General features: G+C 46.9%; 1 protein-coding gene across 1 annotated transcript; it reads left to right on the top strand.

Moving 5' to 3' along the window:
• Window positions 1–80: 80 nt before the first annotated feature.
• GABRE (gamma-aminobutyric acid type A receptor subunit epsilon) lies at window positions 81–17,949 on the top strand (the record flags this gene model as incomplete). The annotated part of the gene is made up of 9 exons (XM_082609818.1): window positions 81–136; window positions 4,571–4,791; window positions 5,234–5,301; window positions 9,637–9,857; window positions 10,594–10,676; window positions 12,043–12,180; window positions 16,254–16,406; window positions 16,524–16,723; window positions 17,004–17,949. The coding sequence occupies 9 exons, from the start codon at window positions 81–83 to the stop codon at window positions 17,370–17,372; spliced, it is 1,509 nt and encodes a 502-aa protein (XP_082465944.1). The 3' UTR covers window positions 17,373–17,949.
• Between the last annotated feature and the right edge of the window lie 652 nt (window positions 17,950–18,601).

Below are 18,601 nucleotides of genomic sequence, written 5' to 3'. Positions count from 1 at the left end.
AAACCCTCCACACCGCGCTCAGTGCGGCCAGACCTTGCGCAGCGACCTCCGCACAGGTGGTCGCGCCGGTCCCCGCCACGATGTTGACCAAAGTTCTCCTGATCCTCCTGGGCACGTTCATAATCCTTCCGTCGAGGTAAGTCTCCAACCCAGGACCCAGGAGCCCTCCGAGCCCAGCTCCCTCTCTCCGGGAGCGAGGCCGGCTCCTGAGACCCCCGCACCCCGTGTTCCTCGAGCCCCGCGCCCACTCTGCCCCCGGCCCCCGCACGGTCTAGCCTGGTCCCACGTCCCCTCGACGCGCGCGGCCAGCCTCCGCACCGCTTCCCCTAGGACGGGCTCCCTGGGCCCCTGAAGGGGCTCCCAGGAAGGAAGACAGGACGCCTGTCACGTGGCCGCTCCTGTCCCCCCTCCCTCTACCCCTCGGGACTCCCGCTCTCCAAACCACCGTGGCGGCCGGGGAACGAGAGAGCACTTCCCTCCCTTTCTGAGCCTTTCGTGGGAAGAGGTGAGCAGCCAGGGCAGGCTCGCGCTTCTGGGGACTGGGGGGACTTTGGGAAGGTGGCGCCCAGAATGTCGTGCGGGCAGTGGGTGGAAACTGCGCTTAAAATGTTTAGTGTTGGCTAGTCTGTCCTCTCGTTCAAAAAAAAAATATATATATATATATATATATATATTTTTTTTTTTTTCCTGCGCGCCTAGTGAGTACCAGGCACTGTGCCAGACAACTCTGACTTTACTTACTTCCCTTCCCACCACTCCTCTGGGTGCCAGTCCCAGGCAGGAGCCCTGGTTTCGTCTAAGAGTTCCCACCCCAGCTGTCCACCTCATCCCCCCTCTGCTGCCAGCTTCCCTCTTCCGCCCTTATCTCCCCAGACACCCTGCTGGGTCTTGGGCAGATGGGAGCCAGAGGCCAGAAATGGTCATCTCTTAGGTCTGTGGTTTGGGTCCTGCATTTCAATACCTCTCCGCTTTTCCAAAGACTAGCAGCAGGTTTCCCCTGAGCAGCCAGCTTCCCTCACACCTTCTTCTGGCCCTGGGACTTTGCCAGGAAGGTTGTCCCCTGCATTTCTGGCTTTTGAGGGTGAAAGATGACTGCTTCATATTTTTGAGATGATTTCCCATTGGGCACAAACTGTCACAAGTTCCTAAGCTTCCTGATCTTTCCAGCATTCTAGAAGCCTCCATGTCACTGGGCTTGTCATGCTTTTCTGTTTGGGGGAGGGGGAGAGGGGAGATGGCTTCTCTCCCCACCCCAGAATGCTTTAGCTCCTCAAGGGAGGGGCTGTGGGGCTCCCTGCTGACTCATTGGTGCACTGGGGAGTGGAGGGGCTGGCCTCATCAGGGGGCTTGGTAAATATTTCTGAATGCGTGCTAGGAATTTCCAGTCATCCACATCACTCCAGATGTGAATTGGACTGGTTGGGAGAGATGACATGGTGACTGGTTAGGGCAAAAGAGGGGTCTGGGGTGCAGAAGGAGGGAGAGGGAGCAGAGAGGAAAACAGCAGAGAAGAGGGGCCGTTGTGATAGAAACTACCCTTCCAGCCAGGGGGAAGGGCTGCAGTAACTGACGTTCAGACAGTGTCAGCAGGGCAACCTGTGATGTCATTAAAGTGCTGGGGAGGTGGCAGCAGGGTGTGCTGGCAAGGGCCACCTTGAACCACCTCGCTCAGGCTCAGCTTAAAATCACTTGTGTGACTTTGGGCACAGCCCCTCCCCCCATCTGGGCCTCAGTTTCCCCATCTGTTAGGTGAAAAAGAGGACTGATTTGGAAAAAAAACAATCCAGTGGCCCTTCTCATGGTCCCTTCCCTCTCCCCAGCTAGTTGACTGAGCATCCTCATGGGGGAGGTGTTGCAGAAATTCACCTCCATCTTAGATCATCACATCTAGAGGACTGTGGATGCCTGAAAAGCCCCCATGGAAAGATCCCACTAGTCCAGTGCATGAGTATTTTCACTTTTCTATTATTTCCAGCTTGGAAAGTGGGCTTAATGGCTAGCTGAGGATAGGTATACATTGTCAGCAGCTCCTTAACCCCAAGGATCCCAGGATGAGGGTGTTTTTTGTTGTTCATTTGCAGGTTTTTTTTACTGACAAAAGCTATTTGTAGGATGACAGCAACCTCAAGACCCTCTGATCTCACTTTCATAGCAGACGTAGTCTGGGAGCAGAAAGGCTCCGGTGGTCTTAGGGCCTTTGCTTGTTTGTTTGCCTCTTGAACCTCGGGGTTTTGTTGTTGGCTTTGGACTTCTGAGGTGGGGGTCATTGCAGGCTCTTGGGTGGTCTTGGCTAACAGTGCCAGTCCTGATCATGCCTTGCTCCCATTCAAGTCACTCATTTTGCAGGGTGCCAGTTCCCTAGTTCTCCCTCCTCCCCTCCCACGGTGGCTGGCATGATCTACGCAGAGGACTGGGGGAAAAGCCTCAGGGAAAGAGGACGTCTCTGGATATGATATTTGGAAATGGAAACTGCTTTTCCCAAGCCCAGTTCTTCCCTTGCCCACAGTGGGAATTAGCCACTTCAGACATAAGAAATGGCATAGACTTGGCACATCTGCATGCCAGTTAAGCAATTCTAAGAGCTTGAAATACTGCAGGAAAACGCATTTTGCTGCTCAAGTTGGCAGTTCCTTGGTCTGCAGTACAGAGACCATGCCCCCATCTCCTGCCCTGTTAACCCCTTATTTGAAGAAGCAAGTTGTCTGATTGCCTTTGTAAAAATAAAATCATTTTGGAAGTATGACAGAATATAAAAGTGTAAAAATCAGGAGTAGATTTTCACAAAGTAAACATGCCCATGTAACCAGCACCTAGACCAGGAAATAGAACATTGCCAGTCCACTCCCCAACCCCTCACAAGCTTCACCACATTCCCCCTCCAAGTACACCCTCCTCCCCAAAGGAAAACACTCTCCTGCCTTCCAACATCACAGGTTAATTTTGATGATGGCTTTTAAAAAAGCTTTTAATTATAATTTTTTTTCAAAGACATATAAAAGTACAGGGAACAGTGGAGTGAACCTCCATGTACCCATCACCAGCCTCATTAATTATCAACTCATAGCCAGTCTTATTTTCTCTGTATCCCACCCACTCTCCACTTCCAGCTTAAATTCTTTTAAAGCAAATCTCAGACATCATATCATCTCATATGCAATTATTTTAGTATGTATTTCTAATCATAAGGACTTCAAAAACATAATAAAATACCACTATCACACCAAAATTTTTAGAATAACTTCTTCATGCTGAAGAAACTAACCAATCAGTACTCAAATCTCCCTTATTGTGTCATAAATATATTTTTGTTGTGTTGTGTTTGTTTTGTTTTTTATGGTTTGCCTTTTAAAATCAGGATTCAAATAAGGTCCATATATTTGCAGATTTCAAAATACTTTTTATTGAATTATAATATATATGCAGAAAAGTGCTCAGATCATAAGTGCACGGCTGATGAGTTGTCAGAAAATGATCACACTGGTATCAAGACACCCCCTGGTGCCCCCTTCCTCACTTCCTCCCAGCAAAGGTAGCATGGCCCTGATTTCTAACACCATTGGTGAGCTTCATACATTAGCAGATGGCTTTTTTAAGTTTAAAAAAAATTTTAGTTTAATTCTTTATATTATTTTTTGGCTGTGGTGCATGGCTGTGGCACTCAGGTTGGACTCCTGTTGACCATCTATTTCCTGAATGACAGTCTTTGTCTTTTCTCAGTGCTCAGAGCTTCCCCTACCCCCAGCCCCCAACTCCAATGCAATGGAGTATCCCAAAAGCAAAGAAATGCAGAATTTTCCCAGTGTTCTAGCCCTCGATGGGAGAGAGTGCTGTGGCTTTCCTGAGCATTCCTCAGCAATCCTGGCCCTCTGCCTGCCCATTTTTGCTCCCAGGTGGCACTAGTCAGGCAGACTAAGACCAAGGCTAGTAATGGCAGCTGATTGGCCAGAGCTCATACACCAATACCCTCTTGATTTTACGTTAAAAATCCTTTTAAAATCTCGAACTTGCTTTTGTTATTGATTTTTTAAAAATAAAGTATGACCATAAAAAAAAGGATATATAGAAACAGATGCAGAGAACAAACGTATGGCTACCAAGGGGGTAAGGGGTGTGGGATGAATTAGGAGATTGAGATTGACATATATACACTATTGATACTATGTATAAAATAGATAACTAATGAGAACCTGCTGTATAGCACAGTGAACTCTACTCAATGCTCTGTGGTGACCTAAATGAGAAGGAAATCTGAAAAAGAGGGCTTACATGTATAAGGATAGTTGATTCACTTTACTGTACAGTAGAAACTAATACAATATTGTAAGGCAACTATACTCCAATAAAATTTTTTTAAAAAAAGGATAGCATGGGAAGTTCCCAGAGAGCAGCAGCTTTAGAAGAAATTAACAAGAATAATCTGTTACTGGCTCTTAACTTACTGTTACCAGTCACTCTTTAACTATGCCCTGGGTTGCAGGCTTATTTTGGTTTGCTTCTGTCCCAAGAGGTACCAGTTGGGTCCCCTATGGAGCGGAGGACAGAGCTTCACTTGTTTGTTTTTATGTTCTAGGATTGAAGGACCTCATGTTGAATCAGAGAAGGGACCCTCTGCCAGTGATGATGATGTCTATGGCCCCAAGCCCCAGGCTCCTGATAAGGAACTCCCCCCTGAAGAAATAAAGCCCACTGCTATTGATACCCATGACAGACTTGGCAAAATGCCAACAGCCACTGAAATCCTGGATGGTATCTTGAATAACTATGACTACAAATTGCGCCCTGGCATTGGCGGTGAGTAGCAGAACATAGTTCCCCCCCCCACCCCAGAGGGGAAGAGGATTGAGGGCCTAAGTGTGGAGAATGGCCCTGGGGTGTAGGTGATAGTGCCCTGCATGTGGGCAGGAGCAACTGTTGCTGACCTGCGAAGTAAGAGATGTCAACTCCAGTCTCAGCAATGCCATTGACCTTGGACTAGATTTTTCCCTTCTCTCACCCTCAGTTTGTCCAACTATAAAAAGAGATGACTGGACTAGGTGATTGACCTTCGAGGTATGTTCAGCTCTTAACAGTCTATGAATTGGGTCTTGCCATGAAAGAATAAAGAAAGAAATGGTATCAGATGTTGAAACCATGTAGTCCAACCCTCACCCCCTTTATTCCCCACTGACCACAGCCTCCCCTGCCCCATGCTTCTGTTTAACACTTACCTCTGCCACTTCTGCTTACTTTACAGAGAGGCCCACTGTGGTCACTGTCGAGCTCTCTGTCAACACCCTTGGGCCTATCTCTATCCTGGACATGGTGAGTACTGAGCTTTGATTATAGTGGGGCTTTCACATACTTGTTTTTTCTGTGTGGCTGTAACAAGAGTTTTGGGGGAGGAGAGATTTTAACCAACATGGACTTGAGAAGGAGGCTGAAAGGGAGAAGTCCCTTGCTGCCTGAAGAGGACCTTCAGAATCCTGACTGTATCTTCCTGTCTTTCATTCAAAATAAAAATAATAAAGCAACTTTAAACACCACAGTGGCATGGCTCTTTTCTTCTGATAATGATTTTTTTTGGACTTAAGCCTGTAGTTACCAACTCTTCCTCTAGGAGTGTTTCTCTAATTTTGCCCTAGTTCCTTGTGTCCTTTTCTGTTGCTGTCATCCCAGTGTCACTACTGACCCCAGTTAGCCTCCATTATCTCCCACTTGATATACACAAAACACAAGGTCCCTGCCTACCCCCCAATCTACCTACTAACCTGGCCTCCTGAGTGATGTGCCTCCTGCAGTCCTGACCCTGCTTAAAGCATGAAGTTCAACCCCACACTCTAGCAGTCAGGGCTCTCCATGGCTAGAGCCAACCCAGGTCTCTATTTTTATTTCTTTTCACCCCTTTAGAGACCACATGCACTAGTCACACTAGCATACAGGTGTTTCCAGGCTATCTTGTACTTCTGAGCCTTTGTTCAAGCTATTTCCAGTTTGGGATGGCATTGTTCCAATTTTCTACCTTATCCTTCAACTTATATCACACTTGTTTACCTGACCTTCTCTACCTCGCTGTATTGTAATTATGTACTCTGTCTGCCTTTCTCTCTCAACTATGGGTTTCTTGATGTCAGGGACCCAGTATATATTAGTTGAGCAGACGAATTATAAAAGATGTTCTGCAAATATTACTTTCACCTGCGGAGCCTGATAATGAGGAAGGCTGTGGTAACCAACTCCATCATAGCCATAGCCTTGACCTGGCTCAAGTCAGACACAGTTTTAGCATACACACTGGTACCCAAGAAGCACCATGTGAGTGGGTGAGCTCAGAGTCTAGGCTCTGAGATGGCACTTGCAAATAGATACTCATAGGTAAGTAAACATTCATGGAAGATCAAGGTGTTTACATAGGCTGAGTGGAAGACTGGGGTTTCCCACTGTGATGCTTTGTTTGGCTGCCTAGTTCTTGAGGTACAATGTACTTATATATGGCTATGCAAAAAAATTACCCTAAAGCACGGTGTCTTAAAATGACCAGTAGTCATTAGGTCACAGCTCCTGTGGGTTAGGAATCCAGGCATGACTTAGCTGGGTCCTCTGTTTCAGGGTCTCACAAGGCTGCAGTTAAGGTGTCAGTTGGGGCTGGGGTCTCATCTGAAGACTCAACTAAGGGAGGATCCACTTCCAAGTTCTCACGTAGTTGTTGGCAGGGTTCAGTTCTTCTCTGGCTGCTGTCTGTAGGCCTTCCACAGTCCCTGCCACGTGGGCCTCTCCACAGGACAGCTCACAATGTGGCAGGTGGCTTCCCTTAGAGTGAGCAAGAGCATGAGAAAAACTGCTGAAGATGGAAGCCGTAAACTTTTGGGAAATAACAAGGAAGAAGAGAAACGTGAGAGGAGACAGATCTTTTTGAGTTTCTGTTGACATTTTAAAGCTCTTTTTTTCCTCTTGATGTCAGATTTACTCCTTGCTGTTATCAATGTGCTTACCACTAAGTGAGTATGAATTTAGCAATCAGTTTGATTAAAATTGTTGATAAACTAAGAAACGCTGGGTTCTGAGCCAGAGGTTGAGTTCTTCTGGTCCACCATCATGGCCACTGCTTACTGTTAATAGGAAAGGGAACTTTTAGATCGTTGGTGGGGGGATGGAGAAAGTGGTCTGAAGAGTAGTAGAAAATCTGTGTACAATCTCCTTGCTATTTGCATAAGATATAATTTTGGGAAACCTATTTCTATCATCTGCAAGAGCCTGTGTGGCAGCAGAGCAGCAGCCCCACTCACAGTAGCTGAATACCCTATCCCTCTTTGCTCTATGCCTACTAATGTTGGCAGCATTGGTCTCACCTGAAGTGATGATACCTGACAAGCCTGAGAGATACAGTTTAATAACCCAGCAGTCACCGAACCTGGCATGCAACACAGAGCTGGTCCAAAGAGGAGCCAACAATTTGATTTTCTTTGGCCGGTAACATAGTGCTATTGCCTGGGCCAAGTGCCTTTAGAACATTCCAAACACTCATGTGGTATTAAATTTCCCGGAGAAGTCTGGCCTTCTACATAGTTCCAAATAGTTCTTTAAAGCTGTGGGAGGTCCCAGTCCTTGTACAGGCTACTTTTCTCTGGTGATTCTGTAGAGTCCAGTGCTTGGTGAGGAGGAGTTCCAACATCCTTCAGTCAATCAGAGGTTGTGTAGAGCACAGAATTTGTCCTCAGGGAGAGAAAACAAGCCCCCTTGTCAAACTGGGGAAAAACTGAACCGTTAGTTATCAGTTGATGTGTTACAATTGGAATCTTGTTAAATAGAAATTAAATGCTCATTTGAAACACTCTAACATAGAGCAGGAGCCAGGCGTGGATTGTAGAGGGGAAGGCTTCCTCTGGCTACCCAGAAGTTCTGTAGGCCAATTTGGAAGTGCCAGCCACTTAGGACTGCAGAGCCACCCTGAAGGCCACTTGTGAAGGCCGGTGTGGCTGGGCAGGGCAGGGCTGGGGGCTCCCATGTGAATGGTAGCCAGGCTGCCAGCTTTTTTCTGTGTGATGCTCTGGACTCCTCCAGGGAACATTCTCGGCCTAGGGGTCTGGCTCCCTGCAATTTTGCAGTGACTCTCACCACCTTTTGGCCTGATCAGCAAAGGCAAGCAGGGATTGTATTGACCCTCTGCATCCCCGCCCTGAGGGCTCTACAGGCCTCCCAGGTTGTGGTTTTCCGGTTGGTGTTCATTGTTTGATGCAGGATAACTCAGGGGAAAGACCTAGGGGTCCTGCAGAGGAAAACTGGACCTTGATCCTAAAGGGATTCTTGGAGCAAGTGAAGTAAGCACTGGAGAGGAAGATGGGTGAAGGTTGTCCCAGGGCAAGGCCATGTTAACGGTGCTCTGAGCATCAGAGCCAGTATGTTCCCATTAACTGTTTGACGTTGAACAGGCTCCTTTGTCTCTGAGCCTCAGTGTTGCTACCTCTAAAATAAAGGAGATTGGCCTAGCCCTCAAGGTTCTACCTTGGCATAGTTCTGGTACTTGCTGTTCCAGCTGCTTGCAATTTATTACAGTCTGTTTTTTCTCTCTTCAATACCAGTGGTGAGATTTCTAGCTTCTCATGCTTCTTGCTATTAAACATTCTTTTTGATGTTTAATAATTTATAGGCTAATGAGAATTGTAAGCTTCTTGAGAGTCCAATCATGAGAATTTTGTTCACATAGCATGTGTCTGGTACATAGAAAACTCTCAGTACAATCCTCCCTCAGAATATGTTGCAGATTGGTTCTAGGACACCTCCCACCCTCCACAGATACCAAAATCTGAGGATGCTCAAGTCCCATATATAAAGTGGTGTAGTATTTACATATAACCTATGCACGTCCTCTTGTAAACTTTAAATCATCTCTAGATTACTTATGACACCGAATACTATGTAAATGCTATGTAAATAGTTGCGAGTGAGGGACAAATTCAAGTTTTGCTTTTTGGAACTTTCTGGAATTTTTTTGGGGGGGTTGAATCTGCAGATGTGGAACCCACAGATACAGGGGCTGACTGTAAATGTTTTGGTTAAATACTACAATCCCTTAAAATTTCTTTAATTAGTTGCTACTCAAACCTCAGACTACCTCCCTCTGCATGTCTGTGAGTGGTAAAGTTTTATTAAATTGAATCCTTATCTTCAAAAAAATAATTTATGAGCTATTCAATATCTAGAGACCAAATAATCATGGGTTAATTAACGTCTGTGCTCCCCAAATAAAAGCTGAAAGGGGCAACTTCACTGTATGCAATCAAAAGTGTGTGTGTTTATAAATGTTTACAATGATTTTGACCTGAGATCTTTGATTTTCTATGGACATATGGGGGCTGAGAGGGTGTTGGCCTGCTACAAGGGAGTAGTGACGTGATGAGCCAAGCCTGTACAATTAAGCCGCCATCACCTGTGTGTTTCTGGATTAAATGCATCTTCCCAGATTGTTGTTCATTCAGGAATGTTTTTTTTCTTTTGGGAATACCTGGAAATAGAAAACATCCTACAGCCAAACTCATGCTGTTTTCCTCTGTGCAAACCTAAGTGGGTCCCTATCTACTTGATAGGCCCATCACAGGATGGCATGGGAATGTTCTTTGCCTGCACAGCCCCAAATGTGTGCTTTTCTATCCTTGCCACCAGGAATACACCATTGACATCACCTTCTACCAGACTTGGTATGATGAACGCCTTTGTTTCAATGGCAGCTTTGAAAGCTTTGTTCTGAATGGCAACTTGGTGAGCCTGTTATGGATCCCAGACACCTTTTTTAGGAATTCTAAGAGGACCCAAGAGCATTCGATCACCATGCCCAACCAGATGGTCCGCATCCACAAGGATGGCAAAGTGTTGTACACAATCAGGTATGTCAAGCCTCTGGAGTCTTGCCTTGAGACTCTTCTTCCCCTCCTGAGAATTCTTGCCAAAGAAATATGGGCAGAGGTTTCATCCTGAATGATACTTCTAAGGGCCCCTCCAGCTTTCCTAGACCATGAGCTCAATCCCCTCATGTACTGACACACACACTAAGGCCTCAAAATAGAAAGATATTGCTTGAGACCACACACCAAGTTTGTAGCAGAGCTTGGACTGATATCTAGTTACTTGGCTCCAAGTCCAGAGCTCCCCCAACTAGAATGTAGCATGGTGACTGCGTTGTGTGGACAGTTCCACCCCAAGTGGGCACTGGATGTAAAGACACGTCCACAGTGGTGGAATTGTCCAGGCGGAGCAGCAACACAGCAGTTGGAAAGATACCTAAGACCAGGCTGGATACTTGAATGCCTGGCTGGGAAAGGTTGTGTACAGGTGATAAGGTTGCAGGGAGGCAATAAACAGTGGGAGAGTGTTGGCAGGTCCTTGAAGGTGGGATGGGCAAGAAGCAAAAGTCCATCTAAGTTAGTCCATACGTTTCTCTGATGATGGAGACCAGAGTAGCCAGGTATTTCCAAGCTGTTCTTCCTCTCTTTTTGTCTTTCCTTTGAGCTCTTTGTCTCAGCTCCCACCATTGCCACACATTGCTGGTGGTCCCCAGGCCCAAGCTGGGTGGATACCTGAGTGTTCAGCGTCAGCCTAATGAGGCTCCTTTCTCCCTTCCAGGATGACCATTGATGCTGGATGCTCACTCCACATGCTCAAATTTCCAATGGATTCTCACTCTTGCCCTCTGTCTTTCTCTAGCTGTGAGTACCTTCTTAGGTTTCTGGGGCCCCAGAGTCATCATGCTGGGCCCCTTCTTTTTCTCATCCTTTCCCTTTACATTTTTCTGCCTCTGCTTTTTCCCCTAAGATGGTGCCAAAGTTGTCCAGGGCCTCCCAATCCATCCTCATCTCCTTTCCTGCTAACAATACTGTGTTGCTTAAACTGGGCTTCACGTTGGGTTCGTTCCTCTCCTGTCCACCCCACCTCAAATCAGTCACCGGCCTCTGAAGTGTATCTCAAGTATGTCTGCTCTCCATCTCCACTGTCACTACTACCTTGGTTTAGGTCTTTGTCATATTCCACTTGGACTTTGCAACATCTTCACTTTGAAGCCGAACATGTCCAAAACTAAATATATGATCTCCACCGAACCTCTACCCCCAAGACAGATGTGTTGCTTCTGTGTTCCCATTTGTCTCATTGAAAGGCACCATCACCCACTCAGTTGTCCAAGCCAAGAACTTTGATGCTTCTTTCTCCTTCACCTCCTCATCTATTCAATCAACACATCCTGTTGGTGTTCCCTCCCGAATCTCTGTCGATCCTATTTCTCTGCATTCTCACTGCCACAGCTTCGAATCCTGCCTTCATTCATTTTATTGTGCCCGGGTTACTGAACTGGCCTCCCATAACTGGTCTCCCTGACAACAGGCCATCCTAGTATAAGAACTAGAGTGACCTAGCTGAAGCATCATCTAGACTAGGTCACTTCTTAGTTTCAAATCCTTCCTGAACTCTCATCGATCAATTCCAAATTGCTTAGAATAGCCCTCAAGGCCCTTCATGAACTGGCCCATGCTATCTACTCCTACATACCTCATCCATCCTCTGTGGGCTAGCCATCCTGAACTTTTGACATTTCCATAATACATCAGGCATCTTCACCTTTCTGTGCATAGAACACCTTCCTCACCCCTTCAGCCTCATCCATACAGAAAATGTTTATATTGGACTTTTAAGACTTATTGGGAATGTCATCAACTCTCTGGAATCTTTTCTGGGTGTGTCCGCAACTGATCTTTCCCTTCTTTGTTTCCACACTCTCCCACGGGCGGAAGCTTCTCAGAGGTATTACAACAATTACAGATGTGTACTTACTTACTGTCTTACTCAATAAAATGTGAATGCTTGAGAGCAGGGCTCCTGCCTTGCTTGTCTCTGTATGTCCAGCACAGGGCGTCGTACTGAGGAATGCTCAGTAAATGCACTTATTGGATGGACTTCAGCAATGAGGTAAGAGAGGTAAGGTCCCACAGCTGGTGAGGCCAGAGTCAGACACCATGCTGGTGGAGACCTCAGCTGGGCTTCCCAGTCTCACATGACTCTCCTTCCCACGTTGCCTTACAGTTTCCTATCCTGAGAATGAGATCATCTACAAGTGGGAAAATTTCAAGCTTGAAATCAATGAGAGTAATTCCTGGAAGCTCTTCCAGTTTGATTTTATAGCAGTGAGCAACACGACTGAAACTATCACAACCGTAGCTGGTAAGTGTGCCTTTGAGCCAAGGCTAGGCAGCAGAGGCCCAGGAGGGTGGTAGGGATGACTGGAGGTGGGCATCCATTCATCCAAATGCTTATGTAATCATCCCATGAAAATACTGTAGAACATGGCTCCTGTTTTGTAAATGCTAAGCACTTACAACTGTTTGCAGAGGAAACTGAGACTTTGTAACTACATCTCAGTCTCATCTGCAAAGAAGTAAGTGCTTTGCCAAGCCCCGGAGAGGTTAGGTAAGTAGACTAAGTTTTATTGCTGTCAGAATTTGCAACTAGGTTTGTCATGCAGACCCTTCAGTTTCGAAGTCTTTGTTACAACTGACCTACTTGGATGACTTTGGGAAATGGAGGTCATGTGACTTCTCCGTACTCAGAAGCAATCCAAGTGGTTCTAGTTGAGTGGGATGCAAAGTCCTTCCTAATGGGAGGTGGAGGCTTGAGTTGTGTCATCAGCTAGGTGAGGGCTGGGATAATATGGAGGAGGTTTCAGCAGCTACAGTGGCTGCTATATCAACATTTATTTTAAAGGAGCAGGTCTGATACACACAGATTCCTGTGAAAGACTTCATGGTGGATTCAACGTGGACGTGGTGATCACTGGTTTTCTGACCTTGTCCCTAACAAGGACTAAAGGGGAGGGTCCTGGGTCTCTTAAACTTTAGCTCCCAATTAGGTGTGAGTGTCTTTGCTTGTGTTCCTAGGTGATCTGAATGAGGAGCCAAGGGACCTCCCTAGCGTTGCTCCCAGAGCAGCCCTGGAAACCCTCTTCACACATACTGACCAAGTCAGGGCAGTGGCGGCACTGCCCTCATCGTTTCCAGAATACGGATGGAACCAGTCACTCAACCAGCCGTTTGCCATGGGAAGCGTCTTGCTTTGCTTCCATGTGGCTAGGCGGAAAATCTGCTTTTTCTTTACTTGTTGAATTGGTCACTGGGTGAGGGATAGCTCATGCTCATCCAGCTAGAGCTTTGCTTGCACAGCACTAGGCAGGGGCAGAGGGCTGCTTTACAAATGCTTTCCTTTTTCTCGGGGGCTCTGGGTAAACAATTTTACTACCTTTGACTTAGGACCCTTGCTCTTCTGCCAGCTAACCATTGGCATGCCTCTTGCCTTTCTGCACCTCAGTTTCCCCAGACAGGTTGGGGACCCATCATCAAAAAGCAGCAGAGGAGACAAGGCCCAGGGGCTTTCAAGTCACTAGTGGTTCCGTTTAGTAGATGGTTGTGCATTGTTTCAAAATGGTGCCCTAGTGACTACAAAGCCCCCGAGCCAGCATCATCACCAAAGCAATGACAATAGGTAAGCACCAGTCCTCCTTGGGAGAGAAGAGGGTTCTTGGGAGAAAGGAGAAGGGCTTCTTTCTCTTCTGCTAGAGATGAGTTGATCTTGAATCATGGTTTCTTCAGTATCATAGTTATCTTTGGGACTGAACCCAAACTCTTTCAGTCATTCCCTGGGCAGTTCTCTCCATCTGGAACAGACTTATGCCCTCAGCTCCTAAGGGTTCAGAATGAAGTGGTAGCATGCTACTCTGGCCACCTTGGGCCTTCAACCAGAGAATCCCTGCTTCAGGAGGCATTCAGAGAGTCCAGCCTTGCCCCCAGTGAGTGAGTCATCTTTCACTGTTGGCTGTTGAGCTTTTGATAGAATTTTACCCCTGATTAGGATTTTGCTTTCTCGCAAGGGAGTTTCTTCCTTCTCTAGACAATTCTGTTCATCAGAAAAATCTCCCTGTTCATCTGAAATTGGAGTCTCTGGAACTTCCACCCATTAGACTTAGTTCTTTTTCCCTACAAATACTGAGCTTACAGTAAGTCCAGTCAGTCTTCCACAGGGTCAAGATAAAAGAACTAGTATTATGGTTCCAGCCCTGGGTCATATTCTTTTATAGACTATACAACTGTAGTTCTTTTTCTTCCCCCTTGTTCTTCAAAGCTTTGGCTCCACTCATCCTTCTAGTCTCAGTCCTCTGGACACAGTCTTTTTGATTGTGTTCCTCTGACAGTGCAGTGACCAACTGTGGTCTGGCTAAAGCAGATAAGAGCAGAAAGCATCTTTAGCTTTTTCCCCCTTTGGCTCCTTAACCCCAGGTATCTTTTTTTCCCTTACCCATACTCCTCCATTCCTCAGAAATAAGAAAGTGTGTGTTAATATCCTTCACTTGGCCTTAAAAGACAAATTCCCATCTCTTGACAAGTAGAGAAGGTTCTTCTTTGCTGAAATAAATAAAATAAAAATAGAAAAAGCTGATAGAATAATAAATCTTGTTGTAACAAGAATATATAAACTCAGCAAAGTTTTGTGGGGAGTGGTTGTAGCTGAGTAGGGCTGTCTTAAATTGCAGTCAAGACCCCAGGACAAGGGAACTAGGATCTTGATAAATACATTCTGGCTAGTAGACAAGTGCGAGTGGTCCCTGCAGCAGCCCTGGAGGAGGAGTTCTATCCACAAAGCTACTATTCTGGACACAGGTATTCAACTGACCCCAGGCTACTTCCTTGCCTTTTTCCAGAAGATTCTGAGAAGTCTTGCCCCTTGAGTGTCAGTGCTGACAAGGTGAGTAGGAAAGGCTGCTCTTCTCATTCAGTCCCAACATACCCAGACTTGCTGGGCAGGTGATCTATTTTCTAAAATAGGAAGACACATGGACAGGTTAGTGTTCTAGTCTGCCTTACAAAGCTGTTGCCAGGAAGTAGCAAGAGTTGTTGAGCATCTGCTAGGTTCCAGGCTGTGCTGTGCATGGATGGGCAGGAGTGTAGCAACAGGGCTCAGATGAGCCCTGTCGTGAAGGGGTTTAAAAACCCACCTAACTCAAGGCCAGGGGATTCTACAGCATCACTGAGGTGGAAAGTTGGAGCTTAGCTTCACTAAGGAGCCAGAATTTGAACTATTATAAATCCAACATGATGTTGAGAGCAAAAAGGGATATTCTGGCCTCAGAAAAGACTCCAAAGTCCCTGGAGTCATGGTGAGCATGCAGTGTTTGGGATGGGTGTGTCAGAGTATAAGCAACATGAAATGTACAGTAGAAGATGCCAACTGTAGATATAGGTTGTCATCAGGTCCTGTAGGAGCCATCACTATCTAGGCTGAGAGCCAACATCAAGGACATGATACCCAATGAATGCGAAGACCTCAGTCTGCCTTGTGGATGTATACTCTGCAGACCTGACATCTAGAGGGCTGACTGAAATTTTCACTTTCAACTAATTCTTCTGTTTTCTTGAAACACTCAATTTGGGCTAGGGTAATAGACTAAGAACAGGGAGTCCAGGGTTTGAATATTGATATAAATATATGCATGATATCTCAGGGAATCTGAGCAGATGGGGTTAGCTTAGAGTAGGGTGTACGTGTAAGATGTCAGTTGGAGCCAGGTTGTGGTGAGCCTTTAGCGTCAGATTACAGAGTGTAGACTTGATTCTGTAGCTCCTGTGGAGCAGGGAACCATCAGAGGTTTGGGGTAGGCAAGTGATTTCTTTTGGCCATTGATGGAACAGTGCTAACTAAGGCATTTCACCAGCATATGAATGTATAGGAAGGAAGCTGAATAGCTTCTGTGCTTCCCCCACCACAGATCACTTTTAATTCATTTCCTGAGAGTATACATTGTAAGGGCCAGTAGTGCACATATAAGACAATGATTCTGCAGACTAGATATGGCACCTCAGTGGTTGTAAAGGAATCAGTCAGCCATCTGGACATTAGCTGTGTGGTCCTGATATCTAGAAGCCTAACTGATTTTACTGCTTTCATTTGACTATTCTGTCCCCCACCCTGGTAAGACAGATGTGGGATGTGGGACAGCAAACTGAGAAAGAAGTTATTAAGGTTCTAGCCCTGGCTTAGCTCTTAACTGACCATGGGTCTTGTTGTGAGTCTTCTCTCGGGCTTCTTCTGATCCTCCGTGTGTGGCATTGGATTAATGTGCCTCTATCCTAGGACCGTGGTGGGCATCCCATGAGCTGAACAATAGGACCCTTAATATGCATGTCTTGCGTGTGGGAGACCCTCATGGCAATGCTGTAATGAAGTGATATTTTTTAAATATCTTCCAGGCGATTATGTAGTCATGACGCTTTTCTTCAACGTGAGCAGGAGGTTTGGCTTTGTGGCCTTTCAAAACTATGTTCCTTCTTCTGTGACCACGATGATCTCCTGGATTTCCTTTTGGATCAAGAAAGACTGTGCTCCAGCCAGGACTTCTTTAGGTAAGTGGGTAAGGTGGGCATACACATGAGGCACAGAATTGCATTTTCAGGGGTCCTTTCCAAAGTGTAATATATAGAGCAGTAGCTCCGCCCACCTCCACTCCTGTGCTTTCACAGGGATCACTTCTGTACTCACCATGACCACTTTGGGCACCTTTTCCCGGAAGAATTTCCCACGTGTCTCCTATATCACAGCCTTGGATTTCTATATTGCGATCTGCTTCATCTTCTGCTTCTGTGCTCTGATGGAGTTTGCTGTGCTCAACTTCCTGACCTACAACCGAACAGCACCCCGTGGTTCTCCGAAACTTCGCCATGTATGAGCTGGGTATGGGAGTGGTGGCAAGGCTTTGGAGTACGGAGGCATGAAAGTGAGGGCACTAGGACTCGTGACACGTGGGTGGCCAGCTCACCAAGTGATGGGGGTAACCTGGGGCTTTGGGGGGAGTTGAGTAAACTTCCTGATGTGATGGTGGGAATTCTGGGGGGCAAGAAACAGTGCGCCAAGGATGGAATCTCCAGGAAACCCTGAGGCAACACCTAGGCTTGGTTCACCTTCCCTTGCCTTGTTCTGACTTCTTCCCTTGTTCCTTTCAGCCTCGTGCCCATGCACATGACCCAACCCCTTCCCGTGTCCGTGTCATCGAGCATCCGGAAGCTTTTGTGTGCGACATTGAGGACCCCGAGGAGGAGGAGGAAAGTGAGGAAGAGGAGAGTGAGGAAGAGGAGGGCCCATCTTGCCCAGCTCGGCAGTCCGTCAGGCCAGGCAGCACCCCTCGCCCTGGCGGCTGTTGCAAGTGGTGTGAGAAGTACTGCTGCATGGTCCCCACTTGTGAGGGCAGCACCTGGCAGCAGGGCCACCTCTTCATCCATGTCTACCGCCTTGATAACTACTCGCGAGTGATTTTCCCAGTCACCTTCTTTTTCTTCAATGTGCTCTACTGGCTTGTTTGCCTTAACCTGTAGGTACCAGCTGGTACCCTGTGGGGAAGCCTCCCCAGTTCCCCAGGAGGTCCCACAGCCTTTGCCTAGGGAGTTGGGGGGAAGTAACAGCAGCAGCAGCAGGAGCAACTAGAGAGTGTCTTTCCTTCCCCCTTGCCCAAATAGAAGCCCGCAGGGAATTGGTCCTTGCTGGCCCTCTCCCCTGCCTGGCCCATTCACTGAATCTCCTTAGCAGCCCATTTCAAGTAAAATGAACCCCCTCTCTATTCCTCAAGGGGCATTTATGATGCTCAGGCTTCAAAAGGTAGGCTCTCAGTGACCAGCTCCCTAAGATGGTGTCCATGTATGAGTGGATTAGCTATCTCCCAAAAGGGCTAACACCCACTGCCTTTTCCCAGAAACCCAGTACTGCCTTTGTGGTGCTCCAGGCCCAGCTCTGGCCTCAGCCTCAAAGTGCACAGACCAGCTACTTGCCTGTTCCTGACACCTCCTTAAGATGCTGGGCAGCAGTGTTAACAGCGGGAGGGAATCCCCATCCTTAAGTCAGATTATTATATTCTTGATTCTGTCTCCCTGCCCTCCCTTCCCCTGCAGATAGATGGACACTGGCATTAACCCTTTAGGAGGAGGGGAGTCAGCAATTGAGGACAGTATCCCTCCCTCTGCTGCTGTGACATCTCCATCTCCCTTCCCCGCTGGCCTTCATTCCTCATCTGCAGTACCAATTCAATGCCTTGCATCCAGTGGGTATCTATTTTCGTGTGTGATAATACTAATGACCCCCTGCTTTTTATGCCACCTTCTTCCTCCTCCTTGACCCCTGTGACTCTTTCTGTAACTTTCCCAGTGACTTTCCCAGCCCCGACCCAGGTGCTAGGCCATGGTGACTTCCCGGAGCCACGGAACTAAGGGAACTCTGCTTTGCAGCGGACATTACCCGCATTGGTTGGTGCCCAGCTAAGGCACAGCATAGGAGTTCTGCCACTTCCTTGGCCCCTGGACCCATGAGCCAGTCCACTCCTATCCCTGGGGCACTCTGACAATCACAATCAATCAATTGAATTCCCTTAAATTTGTATAGCACTTAACCTTTTGCAAAAGCACTTTTGACAAATTATTTCTATTTTGAGTCTCATAGCCCTGTGATATATTCAGGGCAGGATTCTTATCCCCATTTTGCAGATGAGAACCCTGAGGCACAGATTTCTATGGGACTGTGGATCTCACTGGAAACTACCCAGGAGCCCACTGTC

Source organism: Mesoplodon mirus, assembly GCF_964341445.2.
Source record: "Mesoplodon mirus genome assembly, chromosome: X".
Classification (NCBI taxonomy): domain Eukaryota; kingdom Metazoa; phylum Chordata; class Mammalia; order Artiodactyla; family Ziphiidae; genus Mesoplodon; species Mesoplodon mirus.
This window is presented reverse-complemented; position numbering and strand designations above follow the sequence as displayed.